Source organism: Sarcophilus harrisii, chromosome 2, assembly GCF_902635505.1.
Source record: "Sarcophilus harrisii chromosome 2, mSarHar1.11, whole genome shotgun sequence".
Classification (NCBI taxonomy): domain Eukaryota; kingdom Metazoa; phylum Chordata; class Mammalia; order Dasyuromorphia; family Dasyuridae; genus Sarcophilus; species Sarcophilus harrisii.
In genome coordinates this window covers 634,129,113-634,146,306 of record NC_045427.1, presented here as the reverse complement: position 1 = coordinate 634,146,306, position 17,194 = coordinate 634,129,113, and the positions used below count along the sequence as shown (strand labels likewise).

General features: G+C 37.0%; 1 protein-coding gene across 1 annotated transcript in view; it reads left to right on the top strand.

The window, feature by feature from the left end:
• Positions 1–17,194, top strand: part of TET1 (tet methylcytosine dioxygenase 1) — a 177,393-nt gene that overhangs the window by 67,936 nt on the left and 92,263 nt on the right. The window contains exon 3 of the mRNA XM_031956868.1: positions 14,223–16,716. Within this exon, the coding sequence (XP_031812728.1) occupies positions 14,223–16,716 (2,494 nt within the window). The remainder of the gene's footprint in view (positions 1–14,222; positions 16,717–17,194) is intronic.

Sequence of the window (17,194 nt, the reverse complement as noted above, 5' to 3'; positions counted from 1 at the left end):
CAATTAATCAACCAGCATTCATTGAGGGCTATTTGCTAGTCACTGTCCTGTTGGGAGGGGCTGGGATTTGACCTATAATACATGTATGTTGCATTATTAGTACTAGATACTTGTAGTATGGCTGAGTCTACTGACAACTCACTTGATAACATTTAACTAATATTAACTAGTAAGGATGCAAGGTGCTTCTTTGTACAATGGATCCTCACAGCAGCCCTGTAAAGAGTGTAGGTATTATATAGGAAATTGAACCTCAGAGCACTTGAGTTCCCAGCTAGTAAATGTTGGGTTTCACATACAAGTTTCACATAATCCAGTGCATACATTACACAACATAAAACTAATGCAGAGCAGAGCCTGCTATTTTATCAAGATTTTCAAAAGCTCGAATATTAAAGTGGCAGATGCGTTTTCTGAGACTGCTTTTCCTTTGTGTAGCCAATTAATGCATTTTTTTTAATTAAGGAAAAGTCTGAATACAGTGTGTTCTGGAATTGATCATTATTGTAGAATTATTTCTTTTTGTTATTTGAATTGACAAGGAGAAGTAATGTGTGTCTGTTCTTCAATCACTGTTAACTCGAGTAGAAGAGGAAACGTGAGGTAGAAAGACAATAAAATGGCTTGCATCTTGGATCCAGGGGTTCTGGCAGGCATTCTGCCAGTCAGCCAACCAGATAGGGAGGCCAACTTGATTTCATTTGCTTTTTGTTACTATGGCATCTTGCGGTCATTCATTATGCAAAAAAAAAGTGGTTCTGGGCTCCTGAAAAGCTTATGTCATTTTGAGATTTTGCCAGGTTTTGAGATGGCTGCTAACATGAGTTCAGCAATCAATCAAGAGGGATTCTTGCACATCTAACAATGTCCTTAGCCTGACCTAGGTGCTTATCCTGGATTCGAGATCCAGGAAGAAGCTATTCTTGGCTTATCAGAATTAGGTCACTACATTGAATGAATTGCTGATTGATTGGACTGGTGATCTCCAAAGAGAAAAGAGAGAATGGCAGGATTTCTGGAGACAGCAAAGGGGGGGTTGGGGGGCGGCGGGATGCTGTCTAGCTTTATATGTGTGGAAAGCAAAAAGCAGGAGACATGATGGTGATGTTCAAAATGGTGTCTATGTTTGAACACTGAAAAGTGTGTGTGGTGGGGGTGGGGGGGGGGGGAGGTTACACAGAAAAGGAAGAAAGAAGAGTGTCTTTTAAACAACTTTTCCCAATTGATTCTACCACATGCTGTGTGGGAACCCAGAACAGGCCAGACTTGGGGAGGGGCAGGGGAGAATCATTCTAAACTGATGTTTGTTTACTTGTTCATGTGATTTGCAGGCCAAAGCAAACAGCTCAAATGAACATAGAGTAGGCAGTTCTTTGGATGGAACCTCCCTTTCAGAATGGTTCTTTTTGTTTTTGTTAGTTTTTTTTTTTTTTTTTAGATTAATGTGGAGATCTTGAATGTTAGCTCAGGAACTGAGCTGTTCTTTTTTGAGTTCTTTCTCTTTCCTGTTATTTGTAAGCATCTTTTTCTGTGCATACACACCTAAAATATATGATATTGTAGTAAGTTCTGTCCTTAATCCTTCGGAATTCAAATCAAAGGATGACACTGGGCACCTTTCTGATGGTGACAGTTCCAAGTGAGGTGTTATACATTCCTTTTTCCCCTCCTTCCTGGGAAGAAAGCTGAACAAGGGAGGAGCCCAGCATCACATAGGGTTAGTACTAAGTAGTCTGTAGGTTTGGGGTTGTAGCTTGATCTGATGGTTCTCCAGGTATTCCTGTTGGGCCTAACATAAAGGAAAGTAACTATTAGTGATGAGAATAAATCAGTATGAGCCTAAATTATGACATTTATTATTATATTATTGTTAATATTATAATTATAATTAATGATATTTAATTCTCATTATGATGAGAAATATGATTACATCTAATAGAACAAGCATTTTATTAATATTATTGAAGTTTTTTCTTTTAAGTAGAACTTACATTCTGACAGCGAATTCTCTTGATAAAAAGCTCTTAATCACATTTAAAAGTTGCAGTTTGCAGAGTTAAAGTTACAACTTGAGTCATGTAGTTTTAGTTTCTGTCTTCTGTTGCTACTAACTTAGACATACAAATTAGCCTTAATGCCTTAATGGACACTTCTCATTTTTCTGGGACTACTTACAATAGGGCAGTAAAATAAGAGGAAGTTTCCTTTTTATTATTATTATTATTTTTTAATTTTTATTTTTGGGGAGGCAATTGGGGTTATATAACATGCCCAGGGTCATACAGCTACTAAGTCATAAATCATAAGCTACTAAACTAACAAAATGCAAAGTGCCCCAGCTCTGAAATTTAAGAATATATTCTAGAATGCTCTGAATCCTCTAATAATCCATTTAGTATATGTCTAATGGATTTTATATTTCAAGCTTTGTGTTTTTTTTAGGTGTGTCTCTCTACACAGGAAATAGGCTGGTTACTTAGTATATTTTAAGCTCTTCAAAGGAAGGAATCATGCCTGGTTTTTGCTGTTTTGTTATTGTTGTTGTTGTTTTTAATCTTTCTGGGTACTTGCAGAAGAGGTTTGTAAACCCATAAATGTCTCAAAGGAGAAAAGAATGTTAATTTTTACTTCAATTCATGTTTATGAATTGAACCCACTCCCTAAAAACTACATTATTTTTCTTTTTTTCCCCATAGAGTTCTTGAGAAAGGGAAAGTACAGTGGAAAATCAAATCAAACATTCAATGAATCCTTGGGTTTTATATTATGGCACAACCATGTCATGAAATGAGGTTGTAAAATTTAGAAAAATTAAATATTTAGTAATATCATGCTACCATGAACCTGAATTAATTTCCTACTTCAAGTAGAAAGATGAAAACAAATCAGTGGGTTCAGAAAGAAAATGAACCTATTCAAAATAGGAACAGCCAGGTAGTACAATAAATAGAGTAAGCCTAGAATCAGGAAGATTTGAGTTCAAATTTAGCCTAGTATACTTACTAGCTCTATGACCCTTGGCACACACCTCTATTTGTCTCAGTTTCCTTATCTTTAAAATGGGAATAATAATAATGATGTCTCTGTCAAAGGGTTATTTTGAGGACCAAATTATTAGTCTTCCAGAACAATGTGATTATCTTTCCCATAATTTCATCTATTGAATAAAATTTGAGCAGTTCCCACGTAATAAGACATAATAGTTGTAAAACACTTAGTCCAATGCCCAATGCTATATAAATTCCCTTCCCTTCTCCTTAAATTAGAGTGATTTGGAAGGGGAGGGAAGGGGAAGAAGAAGGAGGCTACCTAAAGAGGTATGTTGTTAAAGGAGTGTCTTTTACCCTTTTTGTTCACATTAGTAAATTCAAATCTGTTCCCTTAAAATTCAGGAAATCCCTGGCAAATCGTCATATACCACATTTTGTGACTGTGAAAGTGATCAAGTATCTATTATAAGTTCTTAGAATAATTTATTTATTTATTTATTTTGCCAGGGATAATGATGAAGATTTATAATTTCAAAGGGCATAAGGAAATCAGGAAACCTTCACCACCAGTGCAAGTTGGCCCCCCTCTCTATCATTTTGAGTTTTAGAGTCACCTAAAACATCGACAAACAATGACTTGTCCACCATCATGCAGGAAAGGGAATCTGTATTACTCCTATTTTACAGTTGAAGAAAATAAGGCAAACAGAGGTTAAGTTATACAATCATATATATCAGAGATGGGCCTTGTATTTAGAGACAGAATTTGAATTCAAGGGTTCCTCATACCCAGAACAGCTTGTAGATACCATATAAATGCTACCTTTTTCTATAAGTAATATCAAGAATATAAAAGTTACTCTTGAAGCTTCTTACTAAAGAAAGATTAGACTATTGAATTTGAAGAAGGAAAGACAAGTAGATTCACAAATGTCTCAAAGGAGGGTGCATAAAGAGTTGTGACTTCTCTTGAGAGGTGAGTTCTGAGTCTGGAATCCAAATGACCTGAATTCAAATCTAGCCTCAGACACATTACTGGCAAGTCACTTTATATCTTTCAGACTTGATTTCCTTGGTTGTAAAATGGAAATCATAATATTACTTCTCTGGATTGTTGTGAGGATCAAATGAACCAAATAGTATATAAATAATAGCATGATCAGCAGGGTCTTGGGTGAGCCTTAGCCTTGAAGTTGTTTTCTTCTCTGTAAAATAAACTTTTGTTTAACTACTTAAGTTATTGTAGAGAAGTAAAAAATTGGTGATAATATGGGAGCAGCTATAATTTTATTCAGGAGATGACATTATGGTCAAGATAATTCCACTGTTCCAGAAGATTAAGAATCCTCATAGTGGATAGGATAAAAACCCTTTTGTTCTCAGAATGTTACTTCAAAAGCTCTTTGTCCAAAATATGTTCCCAAGATTTCCCTCCGAAATCCCTTCGTCGTGATGATGATAATAGAAGAACCAAACTCAGCTTTTTTTTTTTTTTTTTTAACCGCAGTTAGTGACCTTTGTCTTCCTCTTCCCCACCTTTTCTATGGTACCTGTTGAGCATCCTGAGGCAGATAGGTGGCAGAGTGAAAAGAGTGAGTGGGACCTAGAATTAATGAGACCTATCCTACCTTAGATAAATTGCTAGCTATGTTATCCTTGGCAAGCTCCATCATTCCTATCTGCCTGTTTTCTCATCTATAAAATGAAAATAATGATCACAATGCCCTTCTTGGGGAGTATAAAATGAGATGATATTTGTAAGTCAGTTTTACAAAGCTTAAGTGTTTTGTAAATGCTGTTGTCATTAGTATTATTATATTGATTTTCACTTCAGAGACTATCATGTTCAGTGACTTGAATCAAAACATCATCACTGGTAGAATATTGTTATTAAAAAGATAGACCTTGGATTCAAAGAGACTTTTGGGGTCATTAAAGAACTTTCAGTTTTCCAAAAACAATTCAGATGATTTGGATTGTCTGCTTCTGTCCAGGATGGCCAGGGATGCGTGGATGCTTGGTGATCTTTCTTATTAGAGACCATTCTCACATTGATCAAATCACAAATCCATCTGAGTCATTACTTTAAACTTTAAAGTGTTGTTATAACTTGCCTAAAAAGTAGTTCTCTAGGAAATTCCCAAATTGTGTATATAGACTCTAATATTTAGGAGGATGATTTAAAAAATAATAATAATAATAAAAATACCTATTGTTTACATGGTACATAATAAGTTCTAGACAATGTGATAAGCACTGCACAGATATTATCTTATTTGATTCTCACAACAATCTAGGGAGAATTCCTATTTTACAGTCCAAGAAACTGAAGCAAAGTTTAAGTGATTTGCCTAATTAGTGTCTGAAATTTGAAATTGCCTCCAGGAATTTATTGAGTTAAAAAAAATTCTTAAAATTTAATAACTGTCCACAAAATATTTGAAAATACAAAATAAGGAATGTGATCTTATATGGCAGAAAGTAGAATCTTAGCATTAAAAACTATAGCGCTAACCAAATTAACTGAAACAAAATTTCTCTAGTTTGGGGTGTTTTTCTGAAACCACCTCAAATTTTGTCCCTTAGTCTGGATTTTCTTTGTTTTGACAGATGATGAATACACTATCCTGGCTTTAATGACATTTGTTTTCCACAGTTATCAAAATTAAATTGGAGAAATTAAACTTAAATCAGAAAATTAAATCTACAAGGACATCAAGGGTAGAGTTTTATCGGCCTCCAAAAGAATGAAAGGTCCTTGGGGGCAGGAACTGACTTTGTATTCTGGGATGGTGACCTGAAATTTGAAAAGAACCTTTTGTTTTTTGCCCATAGCCCTCCTTTGTTACCCATCCCCCTTCTAGAATGGAAACTCCTTTGGGATTGGAGAGACTGGCTATGTAATGAGGGGTGGAGATTCATAACATGTAACTTCTATAACATCTAATTAATGGGGAATCAGAGGAGGGACTTGTGCTTCTAGATAGGAAATAAAATGTTGCCTTAGGAATCCCAAAGGTCTGTCTACTCACCTAAATACCCATTCTTGCAAGAATGCAAAATAAATCTTTCCTGTGTTCATCAGTGAGGCAGTAGAGTTCTTGGTAAGATATTTTATTTCTTACATGATGGCTCTTTTCACATTTATTCATTTTTATGGGACTATAATCTTCCATTCCTTAATATACTACAGCATATTCTATCATTCTTCAATAATTGGACATAGTGGTTTTTTTCAAATATTTTTCTAATATAGATGAAGTGACTGGATATTTTTGTATGGAAAAGTCCTTTAAAGTTTATATATTGGTAATGAAGTGCCCAAGTCAAAGGGCTATGAGTCAGTTTCTGTCCTCTTATTGTATTTTGTTACTCTGATTTACCATAAGATTTGCATCATTTTTTATATCATCATTTTTTTAGTCAGTGTCAAGTCAAACATAACACCCACAACACTCTCAAGTGAAGCCCAAATTGGATTAAAATGTAATGGGAATGCATTATATGCATATATATAATGCATAGATACATAGATAATATTACATTTTAACACTAAATTGATATGTACACACAGGGATCCATATGTATGAATTCATGGCTCCCACTTTTGTATGAGCTTGATACTACTATATACATTATTTTGTTGTTTTTGCCATTTTTCTTTTATACTTTTTTTAAAGCCAATTTTTTAAACTTAAAGTTTCTTATTTTCAATCTTGTGTCCAAATTTTCCCCTCTCCCTTCCCCCCCATGGCAAGTAATCCAAAATATGTATATTAAAGCCTATATATATATATATATATATATATATATATATACACATTAATTTTTAAAGCAATGATAAAATGGCATCAGTTTCTTGGAACTTTATGATTCTTCTTGATCATTCACAACCTAGGCTTGAAGGATGGGTAGTTTTGTCAGTATGAAGAATTTTCTGTGTGGGATGTATTTTTACCAGCAGAGATCACACCTAACCTATGAAATGTTGTAGGTAGTTATTTGAGATATTGAAGGACAGATGACTTACTTGGGATCATGTGGCTGCTAAGTATCAAAGGTAGAATTAGAATTTAGATCTTTTGAGCCCAGTGTTCATTCAATTCTCTACCCTACCCTACACAATTTATAGACTTTAGGAGGTTTTGATAGTTTGCAAAGCCTTGACTTTTCATTACTGTGGTTATATATTTTGTTGAGTCAGATCACAATTTCTCAATTTTTCATGAGTTGCTCTGCCTGAAAATATTATGACTAGGAAATGTATAACTTTTTCAGTTCTAGTACTTCCTTAAAATACTTTATCTATATTTTTTATACACAGTATCCTAAAAGTCTTACTGTGGTTTAAGTTTATTGTTATTACTATGAATATTATTATTAAAGTCATCACCTTCAGTGGCTACTCTTGTGGAGAATGAGACATCCATCTTAACCAATTGTAATCCTAGAAGACAGGGAGAGAGAAAGAGCAGCATGTACCAGGTAGATCAAATCATGACTACTACAACCTCTGCTTTGATCACCATCTCCCCTTGGACCCTGATGGAGATAGCCTAAGACCTTGAACCCAAGAGCCTTGAGAATTGGTATACTCTCAGCCCAACACTTTTGGCTAGCATCCTAGGAAACCTGTTCAGTGGAGATGCAGCCTGGCCACTGTTCCTGCATCTATTATATTGAATAATCAGAAGGGAAAGTTCTTTCCACCAAAATCCTTGGCACTGTTGAAAAGTTCAACAGCCCAGACTGATGTGCTTTATCATTAAGATGGGTCATTACTTCTGTACCCTAAGGACCATGGGACCTTTCTAACTGACTTGCACCTGAAACCTTCCCTGAGTCTTATCTCTCCCCTCTCCCCCCCCCCCCCCCCCCCCCCCCCCCACCTCCCAGTGTATAAGCTCCTTGTATACAGGGCCCGTCTTGCATTTCTCTTTCTATTGTATCCTTAGACCTAGTACAGATCTTAATAAATTATTCATTCATCATACATTGTTTCTCTTTTTTTTCTTAAAGCTTTTTATTTTTCAAAAATAGGCATGGACAATTCTTCAACATTAGCTCTTGCAAAACTTTGTGTTCCAATTTTCTCCCCCTTTTCCCATGCCTAGGTGGGAAGTAGTTCAATATACATTCATTTTTACTTAAGATAGAAATGTAAGCTCTTTGAGATTTTGCTGTCATCTTAAACTATCTTTAACACAGTGCGTGGCATATAGTAGGTGCTTAATAAATGCTTGCTGATTATTCAGCTTTACACCATGATAAGGTTCGAGAATAGGGCTTTCCTAGAGGATATCTTGTCATTATTAACAATAGCTACCATTTATATGGCACATCATAGTTTTTAAAGCACTTTAGGGAGGAACTACTAGTATTAATGTACTCATTTTTAGATGAGGAATTGGAAATGCTTGTCATGATAGAGGTCTTAGAATCTGCTAAAAATTCTTTCAACACTCATCACAGGTGCCTCTAGATGAGAATAGTGGACGCTGATGCTGATGTGAAATGAGGTCCTCTTATTTGTTCTCACTGGGACAATTGATGCAACTTCATTTTAGATCTATTCCCAATAGCAAAGGTCATAGTCGCTTAGTCGATGTCATCTGTCTCTATAGACTCTTTTGAGCGACGTTATCAGTGTAGTATCTGAACACTTGATTCTTGTTGGTACAGGAAATGTTGTGTAGGTTGGTGTGTGGTAAAAAGAAAAAAGTGTTTAAAAGAAGTCCTTCCTATTCTCAGGGTGTACAGTGCCATCTGTTTTAAGTCTGGGTACACAACTGGTCATCACAAGACAGCAGCTAATCCTAGAGTCAGCTGGCCACTGACTGATCACAGTTACTCTATTCATAAAAGGAGGAATGTGTTAGACTTCTGTGGACATGGTAGCAGCAACAGTTAGTGTTTGACAAATGTTTTGAGGTCAAAGAAAGGTGTATGTGAGATGGTCCCAAATGTTCATAACATACACATCAAATACCAAAATCATGAAAAGCCCCGTATTCTAGTCACTTTCACTGTCACAACCTAGAGTCTGTACCCTTTAAAAACAATGATTAGTTTTGATAATTATATTTCTTTTTCATAATATTTTATTCTTCAAAAAATATAGGCAAAGATAATTTTCAAAATTCATCTTTTGCACAATCTTATGTTCTAATTTTTTCCCAGTCTCTTCCCTCCATCCCCACCTCTGTCCTCACGCTCAAGACAGCAAGTGATCCAATATAGGCTAAAGATGCACTTCTTTTTTTAAAAAAATAGTTTATTTTTGCAAATACATGCAAAGATATTTTTCAACATTTACCTTTGAAAAACCTTGTGTTCCAAATTTTTCTTGCTCCCTCCTCCCCATGGCAGCAAGCAATCTGATATAGGTTAAACATGTGCAGTTCTTCTCAATATATTCCCATATTCTTCATGCTGCACAAGAAAAATCAGATCAAATGGGGAAACAAAGAAAGAAAAAAAAAAAGACACAAGCAAACAGCAACAGAAACAACACAAAGGTGAACATAATTTAGTTTGATCCACATTCAGTCCTCCACTTTTCTTTCTCTGGATGTAGATAGCACTTTCCATCAGAGTCTATTGGATTTGCTTAAATCATCTCATTGAAAAGAGCAGAGTCCATCACAGTTGCTCATCATATAATCTTGTCAATGTGTACAATGTTCCCTTGGTCTTGCTCATTTCACTCAACATCAATTCATGTAAGTCTTTCCAGGCTTTTATGAAATCAACCTGCTCATCATTTCTTATAGAACAATAATAATCCATAACTTTCATAAAACATAACTTATTCAGCCATTCCCCAATTGGTGAGCATCTCTTTAATTTCAAATTCCTTGCCACAATGAAAAGATTTACTATTAATTTTTTGTACATGTGGGTCCTTTTCTCTCTTATGATCTCTTTGGGATACCATAGAAGAGATACTGCTCGATTCAAAGAGTATATGCAGTTTTAAAGCCCTTGGGGCATAGTTCCAAATTGGTTGGATTATTTCACAACTCATCCTCTCCAATATTTCAATAACTACATTTCAATACACTTTGTTTCCTTACATAGTTTATCTTTGCATTGAAAAACATCATTTTTAGGAGTGCACAGGTTTCAACAGACTGCTGCAGAGGCCCATGGTACAACAAAAAAAAGGTTAAGAACTTCTTCTTTGAGGGATTCAGATATTATTTGAAATAAATAGAGAATAAAATACTGGGGAAATAGTATTGTTAATATCTTGGAATTCCCTGTGATGCAATTTGTTTTCCACATTGAGCATGCATGGGATTTATTCAGTCATTCACCACACCAATGCTTACTATATTTTGGGTACTTTGTTAGTTCAAAGGATGCTGTATCATGGTGTTCAATTCCCTCATTTTAAAACTGAGGAAATCCGGGCAGCGAGGTGGAGCAGCGGGTAGAGCACCAGCCCTGAAGTCAGGAGGACCTGAGTTCAAATGTGGTCTCACACATTTAATGCTTCCTGGCTGCATGACTGGGCAAGTCACTTAATCTCAATTGCCTCAGGGAAAAAGAAAAGAAAAGAAAACTGAGGAAATCTTGTCTAAAACCACAGATCAATCAGTGTCACTACTCTATTTATACGCACATCTTCTGTGCCCAAATTTAATGTTCTCTCTAACGTGCTATTCTAAGATGCCATTATCATCTTTATCTGGTGGTTGAGAAGTAGGAACTTGAATGAAAGAATGAATAAAGTATTAAGCACTTAGTCACATTCTAGTGGGGAAGACCATGCAGAGGGGAAGTTTCAGCTGCAGTTCACATGAAACTGTCCCATGGTTATTGGGGTGCAGCGGCAAAGTCAGTGGCAAAGCCTTATATTTAATGTCATTTTCATTGATAAAATATCAATTTCTGATGTTGAATTATTTGACAATGTCAAGGGTTTGGGTGGAAAGAACTTTCCCTTCTGATTGTTTTATAGTAGCTGTGGTTTCAGCACCTGCAGAAGAGTAGCCAGGCTGCCTCTCCACAGGGATTGTTTCCTAAGATGCTGGCCAAAAGTATTGGGCTGGGAGCATACCAATTCTCAAGGCTTTTGGGTTCAAAGTCCCGGGCTATGTCCTTCAGGGATCTAGGGGGAGATGGTGGTCAAGGTGGTGGTGGTGGAGATTGTAGTAGTCATGGTTTAACCTACCTGGCCACATGTTCCTTGTCTCTTTTCCATGCCTCCTTACTGTTTCAGTTCTATTGGCTTGCCTGTATGGGAGTTGATTAGCAATTGGTTGGATGGTCAGCCCCTTTTTCCCAAGAGTTATTTGCCTGGGTTATCTCTATAAGTTTTTAGCTAGAAGTAGCAACCAGTGACCTTGGAGGAGCCTTGTCACTCTAAGGGCTCCTGTGCCTATCTGCTTGTTGGTGACTCTTGTTCAGTTGTTGCAGGCGGTGATGAAGAAGGTGAGCTCTCTTTCTCTCCAATGCTTTGCTCTTCCCAAGGCTCTTAGTCTCCAGTCTTAGGCTGTCTTCATCAAGGTCTGAGGAGAGATAGTGCTCAAGTTTGGGGAGGGTTTGACTTGCCTGGGGTATGCTGCCTCTATTTCTCCCTCAAGAGGGTCTTGCTGCTTTAGCTAAGCTGGCTGGCTTGCTCTGCAGGGAGCCCATTATAAACTCGTGAATAGCAGTCTTTTAAGGATTGGTTAATTTCTGCCTATATACTTCAAATAGCTTCACAACTATTAGGCAGGGGAGAATTGAAGGACATACTGCAGCTAACTGTTTTCTGTTGCATAGTATTAACAGCTAATTGAAAAATAGTAGTCTTAATGTTACTCAACAGAATTGCCATCATTTAAAAATTTTAATATAATGAAATCATAGTAATTTACATATATGGCTTTAGAGCAGAAACAACTTTTGATGTTAATTAATCTCATTTTCTAGTTAGGAAACCTATAATAAAGAAATAAAACCAATAAAGTCAAAAGTTATATATAAAGTCCCTGACATTTCCTCTGTAAGATTTTCCTTGGTTTCAAAAATTATTTCTGAAAATACAGTATGCTTTTGGTCCCTTTAAAACTACTTATGTCTCCAACAAGAGAGTAAGTAAATTAAAAATGAAAATAACAAGATGATTTGAAGTAAATATTTACAAGTCATAGTTATTGAGCTATTTCCCAATTGAAAAATAGTCAAAGGATGTCAATAGGACATTTTCAGGAAAAATTCCCACCTATCTATAGTCATATGAAAAAATGCTCTAAATTACTATTGATTAAAGAAATGCAAGTTAAAACAACTTTGTGGTACTACCTCATACCTATCAGATTTGCTAACATGACAGAAAATGAAAATGACAAATGGTGGAAGAGATGTGGAAAAATAGGGTCACTAATGCATGTTGGTGGAATTGTGAACTGGTCCACCATTCCGGAGAGCAAGTTAGAATTATTCTCAAAAGGCTGTAAAACTTTGTGTCCCCTTTGGCAATACCACCACTTGTATCCCAAAGAAACCAAAGAAAAAGGCAAAGGAATTTTTATAACACCTCTTTTTGTGGTGGCAAGGAACTGGAAATTGAGGAAATGCTCATCAATGGGGATGGCTGAACAAGTTGTGCTGTATGGTTTTGATGGAATATTGTTATGCTGTAAAAAATAATGAAGAAGATGATTTCAGAAAAACATGGGAAGACCTCATGAATTGATGCAAAATGAAGTGAAGAGAATCAGGGGATCATGGTACACAGTAACAGTAGTAACAGTAGTCAACTGTGAAAGACTTAGTGACTCTAATCAATACAGTAGGTTAATTTCAAAGAACGGGTGATTTAAAAAAAATTATCAAAAGAAAACTTTCAGCCTCCAGAGAGAATTGATGAATTTTGAGAGCAAATTGAAGTATAACTTTTTTACTTTTGGCAACATGGCTAATATGGAAATGTTTTATACAATTTCACATGAATGTCACGTTGATATCTCATTGTTTGTCTTCTCTATGGGTGGGGGAATGGTTGGAGGGAATGAGAGAATTTGGAAGTATAAAACAAACAAACAAATAAAAATCGAAAAATTGCTGGGGTTACTTAGTTTGCTATTTACATATATCCTGAAATGTAATCAGGGGAACAAAGGTACATGGAATGAAGTTGGAATATTCACCCTCTAATGAAAGGAAGCCATTCTTTCCTCTATATTGGTGTGTCTTATATTCTGCCCAACCATACCTTCCTTAACTATTGGGGGTTTTGATGAAAATATAATACTGCCTCCTGGAAGAGGAAAGTGGAATAACAAAATCCAGGATTTTATCATATTATTAAAGCATGAACTTCTTGAGGACAAATCCTGTTACTTTTCATTTTTGAAATGAAACCAAATTTTATTATATTTGTTAACATTTCACTGCGTGTGATTTTCTGTGTGTACGTTCAGATAAATCTGTATTTTTACTGTATTCAGTATTTGGGAACTGGGTCTAAGATTCTCATCTTCATGCATTTGTAAAACAGTACAAGTGTATATGACTGTCCAATTCAGTAAACATACAATTATTTGAAGGCTTTCCCCCAGAATTTGTCATCATCATTGGGAAATAAAATTTTGTTTAATTTGTTATTTTTTAGCCTATTGTCTGAATATTTTCAGAATGGCTCGTTTGGCCTCTTTGGAGCTTCTTATCCAATTGAGTTTATATTTCATTTTTCTGATTTACTTTTGGATCCAGTCCACAGGAACTGGGGACTACTGTCACGTGTCACATGTTAAATTCTAACCGCATCTAGCACAAGTTACTGTTCAGAGAATGAAGTATAATAAATCCTCTACTGAATCTGTTTTCCTGGTTGTATGAATGTGACTGTCACTTGAAATCATTGCCAACAGGGCCCGAGCTCAGACAGGTTCTTAGCTGGCAAAGATTTGAAATGGCTTTGTAACATCCTCTCTCTGTTTGAAGATGTCCAAGTCAGAGGATTGACCCTCTAGTAATGATTTTTCTGACCATAGCAATTTATGAAATGGATGGCTTGGAAATAACCATAGCAATGAGAAGTGGGAACACTACATCTGAATCCTTCTATCTCTATTTTCTTCTTTCTGGGTTCTTCTGGGTACTAACTGGGTACTTTGTATAGTGTCAGCCTAGCATTGGGCTTTTAGGTGTGTTTTTAATATGTTGAGTGTCTTGTGCTTCTTATTTCAGGTGTTTAAAGTAGATTGTGTTACATTAACTTTTTATGTTGTTTTACAGATACATTTAGACAACAACTTAGTAAATGGCCCCAGGTCAGAATCCATGGAAAACAGTAAATGTAGTAATGGTGAAAAACAAAGGTTGAAGTTGAACCAGAATATTCTTGAAAATGTACAGACCAATGAAGAAGACACCATGACGGGCGTAGAAGTAGAGAAATGGGCCGAGAACAAGAAATCCCATTTGACCATCCATGTCCAAGGAGACATCAGTGGTCCTGGACCTGAGACTGAAAACTTGAAAAAGTCTGAAGACCATGAGAAAAAAACCCTTTTGAGTGACCTCATCGAGCCCCCCAAATCGTTTGCACAAACTGTTAAAAATGGCATTAAAAATGTATACTACTCACCAGCCGAAGCTGACGTGTCACTGAAAAAAGTCAAGTTAGAAAAAAATCCAGATTTGATTGATCATGACACAGAAAGCAACCCCACTCCCTCTTTGGGGAACACTACTAGCTCTGATAATAGAGCAGGTGCTTTGGTCCCTGGCGTTTACAACACTCACCTTAAGAGGGAAGAAAATATTTTAGTGATACAGAAGACAGACCCTATCTGTCATTCTGCTCAAGACCCCACAGATAGCGTGTTGAAGAGTAATATCGATGCCCAGGAAAATCCACCTCATATAATTACGTGGGGAAAAGGAGAAGCTCCTGAAAGCAAACACATCAGTGAGCTAAAACAGTATAATTCTCCAGTTCAGCCTTGTCTTCTATCCCTGATGAGAGATAGGAGACTCACTCTGGAGCAGATAGTGGCCATAGAAGCCCTCACTCAGCTATCACAAGCTCCCTCTGAAAATTCTTCACCATCTAAATCAGAAAAGTATGAAGAGACTGCACAATTGACAACAAATTTGCTTCATAACTGTAAAACAATTCTGTGTTCTGTGGGATCTCCTGCAGGAAAGGACTTCCAAGATCCAAACTTAAAAATTGATTCTCTGGTCCTGCATCCCTGTCCTTCCTTGGAAAAGCAAACTCCTAGGAAGCCAGTGCTGTACAATGGCCAAAATAATTCTAAATGGCACAATAGTTTAATGACAAATCATAGCACATCTAAGACACATGCATCTTCAAAAGTCATCAAGTCAGGATCCATCACAGAACCAGGTTCAAATTCCCCCAGGAATCACAGCAACAAAGAAATTGTTCTTCAGGGGAGAATTACAGTTGGCCGGTGCTCCAAGAGCACACATGGCTTACAAACAAGTAGCAAGTTGGAATTTTGTAGGCAATTACAGGAAAGCACTAGCAAAAATTTTGACTCCAAAAATGATTTGTCACATAGGACTACCCCACACAGTCAGATAGAAGAAGATGTAGCTGCCCAGTTGACCCAACTTGCATCCATTATTGAATCTAATAATGCGAAGCGGGAGGAGAAAGAAGGTGCAAAGATGTTTCCCAGCCTTGAGTGTCACAACGCACAGCAAAAATCCAAGCAAGAACAAAGCTCATTTCAAGAGAAACCACCCGTCCCCATACAGAACAATCACAGCTCATTGTTAGCTAAGCAAAAATCATCCTCCCACAAAAGGGGGAAATCTGCTTCATGGAAACAGAGGTTAAAGAAAAAGCCCCCGGCCAAGAGCATTCAACAAAACGACCAGAGTGAGCGGGAACGCCTGGCGTGGCAGTACAGCAAGTTCCATGATCTCTGGGTAGGGTCTAAACTTCGAAGACTGGGCTATGTTTCCTCCCGTGAATTTCATGCTACAATGATAGAGCGCAGCCCTTCACTTACCAAAGTTCCGAAGCCACTCACTCAAAGTCCTTTGTCATCCCAGCATAAAAAACGATTTCTTCCCCTCACTCAGATAAAATTCCACAGACATTTACCTGAGTCGGCACAGGAGAAAATGAAGGAAAAACGGTTTGGTTTCGAAGAGATGGCTGACCACACCAAATCGGAGGAGGTTGATCCTCCGACGGGACGGGTGGTTCCAGAGGGTTTGCAGCAGAGTGGTGGGTCCTCCACAGATCCCTTCTCCCTGTTCCACTTACACACAAAGCCCCCTTTAAGCAGACCAAGTGACAACGTCCAGGTGTTTACAGAAAAAGGCGACAATTCTCAGGTACAGCATTCGGTGAATGTCAATCAGTCTCTTAATCAATACAACCAGAGAGCTGGTGCTACAGCTGGTGTAGACCAAACACAGTTTCAGCAGGATGCGGAAGAGCAGCTGAGGAGTCAGAGACAGCACATGCTGCCTGCTCCCAGCTGTGCCACGCCGGTGCCCGGCACCGTCCAAACTCTCAGGAATGAAAGCACGGCATGTCCGGGGGGAGCATCCGTGGCGGCAGCCAACAACAGTTCAGGGTTGGTCACTTCACAAGGTGTTGGCGACTTGGGCAGTTTCCCGGGAAAGAACACACTGAGCTGCTTCCTTGAATCCCCAATGACCTTCCTAGACACCCCTACCAAAAATCTCATCGATACACCCACAAAAAAAGGGCCATCTGAACTGCCAAGCTGTAGCTGTGTTGGTAAGTGCCTTTCTGTTAGGCTTTTCTCCTATGGGTTTTAGAGGAAAATGACAATTAATGACACTTCACGTTTCTGTAGTCAGCGTGTTGCCTTATAAAGTCAGGCTTTTTTATATATATTTCTTATATAAATGCTGATATATGTGCATATCTATATATGAGATATATATATATATGTATGTGTCAATATATATCTATGTGTGCATATATAGCAAGTATGTGTATATATGAGTATGTATACATGTGTGTATATATACACAATATGTATACATGTACATATATACTTGTATGTACGCACTATATGTGTACCTGTGTACATATGTATAGGTGTATTATATTTTTCTATATATGCATTCTATACACACATATATATATATATACTCCTATTTATACATACACATATACACACACCTATACTAATGACATTTATATATATGTACTGTGTGTATATATTGACATACATTAAAGTTTTTATATT